Source organism: Microtus ochrogaster, chromosome 1 (assembly GCF_000317375.1).
Source record: "Microtus ochrogaster isolate Prairie Vole_2 chromosome 1, MicOch1.0, whole genome shotgun sequence".
Classification (NCBI taxonomy): domain Eukaryota; kingdom Metazoa; phylum Chordata; class Mammalia; order Rodentia; family Cricetidae; genus Microtus; species Microtus ochrogaster.
The window spans coordinates 79145610-79157260 of record NC_022009.1 but is presented as its reverse complement, the minus strand read 5'-3'; the positions used below and the strand labels follow the sequence as shown (position 1 = coordinate 79157260).

The 11651-nt window shown below is 39.9% G+C and overlaps 1 protein-coding gene across 1 annotated transcript in view; it reads left to right on the top strand.

Moving 5' to 3' along the window:
* The window catches only part of Agr3 (anterior gradient 3, protein disulphide isomerase family member), a 16320-nt gene extending 5173 nt beyond the window's left edge, over nt 1-11147 (top strand). Inside the window, exons 2-7 of the mRNA XM_026790166.1 lie at nt 487-550; nt 7318-7370; nt 7979-8055; nt 8252-8315; nt 10332-10415; nt 11098-11147. Coding sequence (XP_026645967.1) covers nt 487-550; nt 7318-7370; nt 7979-8055; nt 8252-8315; nt 10332-10415; nt 11098-11147 — 392 coding nt within the window. The remainder of the gene's footprint in view (nt 1-486; nt 551-7317; nt 7371-7978; nt 8056-8251; nt 8316-10331; nt 10416-11097) is intronic.
* Nucleotides 11148-11651: the final 504 nt, after the last annotated feature.

Below are 11651 nucleotides of genomic sequence, written 5' to 3'. Positions count from 1 at the left end.
TTCAAATGTGAAATTCTCATCCTTGAATGTTTTTCCAGTAGAATTCGGAACTCCTTCCTGTCAATGTGCACTGTCATAGAAGTAGCCAGCATCCTTTGGTACCCAAGATACAAAGGGCACTTTGTAGTATAATCCAAAGGACTCTTGGCAATTTTTTAGAAGTATGCTAGCTGTTATTTCACACATATTCTGAAAGCTGGAGCTTTTGCAGGGACAGAGATGTCTTCTCAGCCACCTTCAGCCATCATCCAGCACTGATCAGTACTTTGTAGGTTCAAAGCTGGGTCGAGCTTCGATGTGCTCTCCCAAATCTACCCGAGTACACTTTGGTAGGGCACTGCTTTGTATCCAGATATAACTTATTATCGTTTACACTGCATGCCAGCTGGCAGCTTTGGAGCTGTCCTAGTTCTGCAGGTTGACATTTGCTCATCAGACAGAGACTGGTAACCCTGGAATAATGCACTGATTTTCTCTCTTCTTCAGGGTGGGGAGATGACATCACTTGGGTACAAACTTACGAAGAAGGGCTCTTTCACGCTCACAAAAGGTAAAGTTCCTCTAAGTTGCTGTTCATGTGCTGTTTCTCATGCCTCATGGAAGACCCAGAAATGGTTGCATGAGCTTCTTAAAGAATGCCACAGTTCCTGCTCCGTTGTGGTATGCTGTGTGACATCGCAGCTGCTATCAGGGCAGTGTTAGAACTACTGTTCTCATCATTGTAATCAGACCCTTGGCCAGAAGTAATTTAAAGGAGGAAGGATTTATCCTGGGTCAGAATTCAGGGAAAGAATTCATCATTGTGAGCCAGGCATGGCAGCAGAGGAAGCAGGTTACATCACACGGGCAGTCAGGAAACAGGGTGGGGCCAGAGATGCAGGCCAGATATAACCTATGGGGACTGCTCCCCAGCCCCCACTGTCCCTACCTTCTAATTGTATCATATCTTCACAAAACTGTTCCACAAGCTGGGGAGCAATTATTCAAACAAAGAAGCCCATGTGGAACAAGTCACATTCGGAACATGGTAAATGGTATTCTCTAGCTGCAAAAGCTCTAAATACCTCTGTATGCATTTCTGTATTACCCAGGCAATATGGGTAATTAAATGCAAGATGTATGAGCAAACAAGACACTATGCAAGCTTACAAAGAAAGCAGTTTACAGCAACAGTCCTCCAGCCGGTCCGGTCAGCCAGACACCTTGGGGAGCTTTATTTCACACTCATCTTCACAGTTAATCAGCAATGTCCTAGCTGAGCGTCATCTGGTATGCCAGGCACTGGCCCAGGCTCAGTGAGCAAATGTGACATCATTTTTATCCTTAAAGACCTACCAAATCTCCTGGAGAATTTATCAATATCTGATTGATGAATGTTCATTTTCAATTTTCCCATTAAAGTTAAAAATACAGAAAATTAAATGAAAATTGAGTTAAATGCTCTCAAAACTGAATAACTATTACCAAAAAAAATCTCACTTCCAAATATGAGTGTAAGAAACCACATATGACAAATTATATCCCCAGGACATGTAAAGAACCCACCCAGATAGAGTAAGAGTTCATCTGGAGACTCTGGGAAGATCAAAGACTAAGACTTCATCTATTAAAGATGTCAGTATTTAGGGCTGGGGATGCAGCCCAGCTGCTAGGGTTCTGGCAGAGCAGGCAAAAGCCCCGAGTTAATCCCCATAGTCACGCAAATGAGTGTGACAGGGTACACCTATGATGCTAGGACTCTGGAGGCAGGTTCAAGAGGACAGTGCAAAGTTATCCCTAGCCATGCAGCAAGTTTAAAGCTGCTCTGAAACCCACGAGACTTAGTGGAGGCAGGCGGACCCCAGGAGCTCACTGGACAGGCAGACTAAGCACACTTCCCATCCAGTGAGAGACCCAGTCCACGAAAACAAGGTGGAGCCTTGTTGGAGGGTGACCATAATGTCCTGCTCTGGCCTCTTGCATGTCCACCTACCGCACACAACACTCACATAGAGAATGCACTGCACACACGTACAACACACGAATTTGTCTGTCAAGTGTGTCAAAGAGGATATTCAGAGGGAAGTTTTTAATATTTTGAAGCAAATTAACGTGGAAAGTCAATATACTTAAACTCATGAAATGTACTATAAACAGCTCAAAGGATGAAATTTTCTGAATAAATATCTTTATCTTTTTTATTTGAAAAAAAAGTTCCAAATAATCTAATATTTTACCTTAAAAATACCTTTCATCCCCCACCCCCAAAGGAAGAAACTAAGGTCAAAGTTAGTATTAGGAAGCACATAGTAAAAACCAGAGCAAACATAAGCAAACAGTAAACAAGACAACGATGAACAGCACCATAAAAATAAAGGCTTTTTTTTTTTTTTTACTTTTTACTGTTTTGGAAGAGATAAACCCAACATAGCAGTAAATAAACCAAAAAGAAAACAAAAGAATTCTAATAAAATCAGAATGAAAGGTAGACATAACAATGGTATTCCAGGAGCTGGAGAGATGACTCCATAGGTAAGAGCACTTGCTGCTCTTCCAGAAGACCAGAGTTCAATTGCCAGCCCCCTGTGTGCCTGTAACTTCAGCTCTATGGGATCCAGCACCTCCTGGTGGCCTCCCTAGGTACCTGCATGAACACATGTGCACACATTTGCACACACGTGCACACATGTGCACACACACACACACACACACAAAAGCAAAAATAAATAAGAAAAACACAACCAGACAAACAAAATGTTATCACTGAAATGGTCACCAGAGACTATTTGAACAACTATTAAATCAATAAATATTCTAGCAGAAACATAAATTTCCACACTTACTATATACATAAAACCATCAAGATTTAATCGTGAATAGAAAATGTGAACAGACCAGTGAAGAACTTTTATTCATAATTTCAAAAGCAAAGGCCAGTCTCTGATGGTTCTAAAGTTTTGTTTGTTTTTGAGACAACATCTTTTGCATCCCAGCTGCCCTCGAGCTGTGCTTCTGCCTAAGCTCCCCATACACTGGTTTTACAGCTGTGTGCTAACACTCCCTGCTGCCTGATAAACTGTTAGAGAACCAATTTATCTAAAAATAAATAGAAAATAATGTATTTAGATTTTGTTAATAAGGCTTGAATTACCCTGGTAACACAGTGAGGTAGAAACTACAAGAAAAGACCCTTTTGGTAGTCTGAATTAAAATGCCCCCATAGGGAGTAGCACTATTTGAAAGGATTAGGACACATGGCCTTGTTGGAGGAAGTGTGTCACTGGCAATGGGCTTTGAGGTTTTAAATGCTAAAGCCAGGCCCAGTGTCTATTTCTGCTGCCTGTGGACCCAGATGTAGAACTTTCAGTTAGCTCTCCAGCACTGTGTCTGCCAGAGTGCTACCATGTTTCCCACCATGGTGATAATGGATAAACCTCTGAATCTACAAGTCAGCCACAATTAAATGGTTTATTTTAAAATAACCATTGTCTCTTCACAGCAATAGAAAATTGACTAAGACACCCTTGATGAACACAAATGGAAAGACCCTTAACAACATCTTAGCAAGTAGAATCAAATAGCATGTTAAAAACATCATTAGCCATGGTTGAATAGGACTTAATCCTAGAACGTAGGATTAATCAATATTTGTTAATAAGTATGGTACCCCATAATAGCAGAATGAAAAATCACATGATCTCTCAGTAGCTACTGAGAAGCATCTGTCAGAGCTTAGCATCAACGCACAGCAAACTAACTCCAGAAGGCCGACCCTTGGCACGAGAACCGTATGGCCTTAGGGCACGTGCCCAGTGGAGACAGGTTGGAAGCTTTCCTCTGAGAAAAAAAGGACAGGAGAGTCACTTTCCACGCAGTACCTGAGGATGAACTGAGCAGCCTAACCAAAACCAAGCAAGACAGAAACGTAAAAGGCATCCACATGAGAAAGGTAGAAATTAAATCATCCCGTGTGCACAGGAAATGATTGCATACACAGAAAGTCCCCAGGACTGTTAGCGCTCATAAAAGATCTCAGGTATAGTGGTCATAAAGATGAATAGGTAAGTAAACACAGGACACCGATATTTCTGATTGCATGGCTTTTCTGCTTAACCAAGAGACATATGCCATGAGAAAGGACAAGGACCAAGGAGTGGGGAGGGAGGCAGCATATGTCACAAGAGTAAATTTCTCTGACATGAAGTCTTCTTTAAAATTAAAAAAAAGAAATCTCAAGTCAACACAAAGAAATGAGTGAGGGATATAATAGTCAAGAACAAATGGTTACTCCTGGAACAGAGGCGGAGCACTACTGCATGTGAAGGTAAAACGGCAGAGATCCCTTTTCCTCTTGCACACTGGGGGAAATAATTTAAAACTGCTGACTCACATTTTAGTGTTCACAAATTGATGTGGGATTCCCCTCTGTAGTCTATGATTATGTTTCATTACCATTGGTTAATAAAAGAAGCTGCTTTGGCCTATAGCAGGGTAGAATACAGGTAGGTGGGAAAACTAAACAGAATGCAGGGAGAAAGAAGGTGGAGTCAAGCAGACGCTATGTAGCTGCCAAAGGAGAAAGATACCAGGACCTTGGTAAGCCACAGTCTCTCAGTGATATACAAGTTAATAGAAATGGGTTAATTTAAGATAGAAGAACTAGCTAGGAATATGCCTGAGCTGTTGGCCAAAAAGTGCTGCAATGAATATAGTTTTTGTGTGATTATTCAGGTCTAGGCGGCTGGGAAGTGAAAGCACAGTCTCTGTTTACAACAAATGAAAGAAAAAACCTCTTTCCCCACCCCCCACATCCTGCCTATAGCTTCTTCTACATGATAATGGCATAGTTAAGTCCTGTGAATGAAAATGTGGCCACAAACCCACAGATATTTATTCTCTTCTACTGGAGAAACACAACCAAACAAAAATTTGAAGCCTTGTTTTAGAATGTAACTGCTTCCATTTCTGCCATAGTCTCTCTGCTTTTATTCCAAAGGAATGGCAGCTCATTTGTGAACTCTTAAGAATAAGTGTTCCACATAACTGATGTACGTTTTCCCTTGGATTCTAATTGCTGTGATCTGATGCTGGGGGTGGATTTCCCCAGACTTCCCTCAAACACCTTCCAGAAGTGCAGCTGTGTTAGGTAGAGGCTATTGGTTAGTTCCCAGCCTCCCAGACCCAAAATTAACACACAGAAACTATATTGTTACACTGTTTGGCCAATAGCTTAAGCATATTTCTAGCTAGCTCTTAGATCCTAAATTAACCCATTTCTATTATTTTATATTTTACCAAGAGGCTTGTAGTTTACTGGTAAGGTTCCGGCAGTGTCTGTCTCCTTCAGCAGCTACATGGCGTCTCCTTGACTCTGCCTTCTTTCTCCCAGCATTCAGTTTAGTTTTTCCTGCCTAGCTCTATTCTGCTCTGCCACAGGCCAAAGCAGATTCTTTATTAACCAACGATAATAAAACATATTCACAGCATACAGAGAGGAGTCCCACATCACTGCTGCCCCTTCAAGATGTCTTGTAGGTGCTGGGAAGAAGTAGTAGCCAATCAGGAAAGCAGAGTGCCCATGCCCTGCCTGCACTGCCTCAGGACGCCTACTCTCGCTGACACTCCATCAGAAGAGCTCTCTATATAGAAAACTTACTCAGCTGATGTGTATGTGTACAAGGTTGAGCATGGGCCTGCCTGTGAGAGTGTCATTAATCATGTTCAGCTTATGTGGGCTGACTCCAGCTTGACCTGCCTGTGTAAGCCTCACTGAATACCTTTAGGCTTAGCTTGCTGCTCACAAAGACTTGGGTGTGACATTTTGTTCATTGTAGCTCAAATCTGCAGCTTTTCTAATGTCTGATGCTGGCGAATGGTAGCTTTCTAATTAGCTCATAAATCCTAAAGGTAAGTTGGAAAGGTCTTATTAAAATGTACTTCTAATCCAAGTTGGGGAAGTAAATAAAATTAATCATTTAATGTTTGTGTTTAACATTTACCAAGACTAAAAATTGTTGGATACAGCATAGATTTATGCAATCACTGAATTTATATACTTATATTTGGTAACTGCTTTTGAAAAGATTTATACTGGCCTACGAATGTAGCCAACTAATAGAGTGTTTGCACAGCATATCCAAAGATTGGTTAACAGCATCGCCAAATTAATCAACTAATACATAACAATAAAATCACTCGCTTTTGATGCCCATGACTATCTTATTAATAAAGCCACATTTGAAAAAAATAATCCTATATATCTGTGTTAGTCAATTTTCTGTTGCTATAATAAAAATATATGAGACTGGGTAATTTGTGAAACCAAGAGGTTTACTTAGCTCTAGAAATTCGAGAGCACGGACATTAATATCTGCCTGGCTCTGAAGAGGCCTCATGACAGATGGCATCGCAGGTTGTGATTGTCTGCAAAGAGGATTAAACGCTTCCAGCATTGCCACAATGCATTCTTGTGGAAACTAGTCCAGTGCCAGGAGACCAGGTCCTCTCCCAGGAGACACGTTGATAGTCTTGAGGAGAGAGCCATTATCTACCCTTGTTATGATCGACAGAGTCATCAGCCACCTTCCTACCTTTAAACTTTCCACTGTTTGGTCATCCCACTGGGACCCTGCTTCTACCTCAAGAACCTTCGGAGTAAAGGTGAAGCCTAAACCATACGAATATCCATGCTCTAGTCATTTTTTACCCCTCTGTAGTCACTGTGCTCACTTTACTCTTAGACTAGACTTAGAAGCAAATGAGTTAGTATAAATAATTCACAGTTGAAATTAAAATGATCCTGAAAATATATTGATGGGGGTTTCACTTGAGTTATTTGTAAATTTAGGTTAGCACATGAATGAAGGGCTAGGATACTGGTCAAATAAGACGATCTTGTAAAAACTTAGGCGATAAACCAGGAATATTTTAGGTTGACTGTCCTAAAATCATATATCATGTTTCATTACACACAAATTTTATGTATAGCATCCCTTGGGTCCTGGAGGTAGCATTGTTCTCTAGCTATCTACACATGCTATAGAGGACCTAAGTACCACTTGCCACTCTCAGTATAGTTCCTGAACCCCACTCAGATTCTGACTCAGTGTGTTATGAAGCCTGTGAGCTGGTGTTTATAATATGGTACTTGGTAAGATCTGGGGCCACATACTATCTCACACTACCTAATGTAGGCTTCATTCCCATGAAGTATGAGTCTGGGATTTTTATTTAATATTGTCAATAGTACCAAGAGTACCAAAATTTTAAAACTAACCTTCTTCTATAATTTTATTCATCATTAACCTCTTAACTTCACTCTGTGATCCCTCTGTCTAGTAACAAGCCACTGATGGTTATTCTCCACCTGGAAGACTGCCAATACTGTCAAGGTAACTTTAGCTACTGGAATCTTCCTCCGTATCCAGCACAAGGTAGAAGTGAGCTCGTGAGAACTGTTCAGAAGGCACACAGGCAAACCCCATTTTAAAAATGTCGTTCCCAGAGTAGCACCATTCTACAAATATGCTTCAAGATCCAGCGAGAGCCACCTAGGGGCGCACTCTGGTAACTGCAGTGGGATTGTGAGTCAGAGGTAAACCCAGGCTCAGCTACAGTGAAACACAGTCCTGACAAAAGATTACAATTGTTCATATGTGCGGAATGTGAAATTATGATATGCTCTTTGGACTCTGATACCCACTTCTTAAGAGAATCAAAGTGATTATGACAACTTGCTGGCAGAAATTGTTCTAACCAATGAGCTACTCAGAAACATAAGTAATAAAATCAGTGTGTTCACAAATATCATTGTCCCTTGATGTCTCCTTGGACATCCTCTAATCCATTGCTTCCCAGAGAGGAACTGAATGGTAAAAAGACAGCAAACCATTTACACCCATGACATTGATGTAAACAAAAGAAAAACATACTAATTTTGATACCATATTGACAATGTCTTGACCCTTTAAACTAACTGACATTTTGTTCTCCCTCACAGCACTAAAAAAGGAATTTGCCAAAAATGAAGAAATACAAGAAATGGCTCAGAATAGCTTTATCATGCTGAATCTCATGGTGCGTGAAGTCCACTGTGTTTTTTAATATCATAACTTCACAGGCATTTTAACTCTTCTTTATTCCAAATATTCAGGGTCAAGTATTAATTACTACAGAAGTTTAAAAAACCCTGATATATAATTTTCAGAAAATTTAGCTTCCATACAGAATACCCCACAGTCCAATATTGTTCATTAATTTCATCTGCTTCCAGCATGAGACCACGGACAAGAACTTATCTCCTGATGGGCAGTATGTGCCAAGGATCATGTTTGTCGGTACGTGTGCCACTCCGTCTGTCAGTTTTGCAAAACCAGCAGGAATCTCCATGTTCTTGCTTTCATTTGGCTTTCTTGGAGGCTCTAACTTAGGCAATATTTTTATTGATTTTATTGAGCTATACATTTTTCTCTGTTTCTCTCCTTTTCTCTCTCCTTCCCTTCAACCCTCTCCATTGTCCCCATGCTCCTAATTTACTCAGGAGATCTTGTCTTCTTCTGCTTCCCATGTAGATTAGATCCATGTATGTCTCTCTTAGGGTCCTCATTGTTGTCTAGGTTCTCTGGGATTGTGATTTGCAGGCTGGTTTTCTTTGCTTTATGTCTAAAAGCTACTTATGAGTGAGTACATATGATATTTGCCTTTTAGGGTCTGGGTTACCTCACTCAATATGATATTTTCTAGATCCATCCACTTGTCTGCAAATTTCAAGATGTCATTATTTTTTTCTGCTGTGTAGTACTCCATTGTGTAAATGTACCACATTTTCCTTATCCATTCTTCAGTTGAGGAGCATTTAGGTTGTTTTCAGGTTCTGGCTACGATGAACATAGTTGAGCACATGTCCTTGTGGTACAATTGAGTATCCTTTGGGTATATCCTTTGGGTATATACCCAAAAGTGGTATTGCTTGGTCTTGAGGAAGGCTGTTTCCTAATTTTCTGAGAAATCGCCACACTCCCATCAGCAATGCAGGAGTGTTCCCTTTCCCCCACAACCTCTCCAGCATAAACTCTCATTAGAGTTTTTTATCTTGGCCATTGTTACAGGTGTAAGATGGACTCTCAGAGTTGTTTTGATTTGCATTTTTCTGATGACTAAGGATATTGAGTATTTCCTTAAGTGTTTTTCAGCCATTTTAGATTACTCCGTTGAGAGTTTTCTGTCTAAGTCTGTACTCCATTTTTTATTGGATTATTTGTTCTTTTGATGACTAATTTCTTGAGTTCTTTGTATATTTTAGAGATCAGAGCTCTGTCTGATATGGGGATGGTGAAGTTTTTTTCCCATTCTGTAGGCTGTAGTTTTGTTTTGTTGACCATGTCCTTTGCTTTACAAGAAGCTTCTCAGTTTCAGGAGGTCCCGTTTGTTTCTCTCAGTGTCCGTGCTACTGGAGTTATATTTAAGAAGTGGTCTCCTGTGCTAATGCATTCAAGTGTACTTCCTACTTTCTCTTCTATGAGGTTCAGTGTGGCTGGCTTTATAGTGAGGTCTTTGATCCACTTGGGCTTGAGTTTTGTGCATGGTGATAGATATGGATCTATTTTCATTCTTCTACATGTTGATATGCAGTTATGCCAGCATCATTTGTTAAATATGCTTTCTTTTTTTCCATTTTATACTTTTTGCTTCTTTGTCAAAAAATCAGGTGTTTGAAAGTGTGTGGATTAATATCTGGGTTTTCAATTCAATTCAATTGTTTCTCCTGTCCGTTTTTATGCCAATACCAGGCTGTTTTCAGTACTGTAGCTCTGTAGTAGAGTTTGAAATCAGAGATTGTGATGCCTCCAGAAGTTTGTTTATTGTACAGGATTGTTTTGGCTATACTGAGTTTTTGCTTATCCATATGAAGTTGAGTACCATTCATTCAAGGTCTGTGAAGAATTTTGCTGGGATTTTGATGAGCATTGCATTGAATCTGTAGATTTTTGTCTGACTGACCTGTCCAGTGGTGAGAGTGGAGTGTTGGAGTCTCCTACTAATGGTGTGTGGGGTTAATGAATGATTTAAGCTTTAGAAGTGTTTCTTTTACATGTGAGGGTGCCCTTGTATTTGGGGCATAGATGTTCAGAATTGAGATTTCCTCTTGTTATAACCCAAAATAAATTAAAAGAGATCCATGAATTTCCAAACAGGAACTTTGAGCTAAGACATCACGAATTCACATGATGAACACAAACTTGGCTTATAAATTTGCTGACCTTAGTTTTAGAACAGAGAGAAGAAACAGCTTTAAAAACTTGCTAAATAATGTTTGAGTGACTTTGTTTGGGGTTGTTTTTTTTTTTTAACAGACCCTTCTTTGACTGTCAGAGCTGATATAACTGGGAGATACGCTAACAGACTCTACACGTATGAACCCCAGGACTTACCTTTGTGTGAGTATTCATAAATTACCCAGGTAGACTCTGACTACCAAGGGTCAAGAGTGGCTCTTATCAGTGCTGTCCACAATTCAATCTGTGATGCTGAGAATCTGGGTATGGTGTTTAAATTGCAGCCTCTCAGGACTCACAAAAAAAATACAAAAACAAGAAAAACAGGAACTTCCTATGATCACTGAATCATGAGATCAATAAGAACTTCGCACAAATCAAAATGACACAAACATTAACAGAGATAAATAACTATCTCCAGGTGTCAAAGAACCCACATGCTCTTCTCAGATAACAATAATGAAAATTTGGCAGTCTTAAATGACCTTAATAATGAGGTACAAATTTACTAAGACTTTAACCACAGCATTTACTATCAGCCATATTTAAGAAAATAGTATTGGTCTCAGATCCAGCAATACCGAATAAATTCAATAGCTAACTAAAAATAAAACCCTTTCAATGTTCCCTTAATAGAACTGCTTATTATAAGTGAATTTGATGAGCCACTACTGATTGGTGTAATCACTGAATTTACAAATATTCCTTTAGCATAGAATACAGTATGCTAATGAGCCAACTAAGACAAAAATTAAACAATCCAACTTTGCATGTTACCATTTAGATTATAGCATCCCCTACTTTCACTTACTAAGGGCACAACATGTGTTTCCTCTTATATCAGTAATAGACAACATGAAGAAAGCACTAAGACTCATTCAGTCAGAACTGTGAGGAACGATGGAAGAAGATGCTTCAGCTCTAAGAGGTCCAAAGCGTGACAAAAACCTCCGGCTCGCTAGCAAATGCAATGCTCAAGCACATGGATTTTGTAGCATTGCTATTAAGATTGGTGACATATGCGTGATAGTTTATGGAAGTAAACTTGAATTTTAATAAATGTTAAAATGTGTGATGTTGCTGTAGTTTGATGTTTACTGATATCACTAGCCATGACGGTTTGAGCTGACCTCAAGGTTACTACACTCTGCATATGAAATGTCCCCACTGCCTCATGCTTTGAAGACTTGGATCTCAGGTAGGAAAGACGTTCTGTAAAATGTGGGATACAGCTAGAGATTATAAATCATGATGGTAGCTCACTGAGGGAATCTTGTCCCCACTGCCTTCCTATCTTGTTCTCTACTGCGTGTGGACCAAGAAGAGGAGCCTTTGCCACACACTTGCCCTCCTCTTGCTCTCTTGCCCCTGGCTCCGCTTCTGGCGACTAGACTCCTT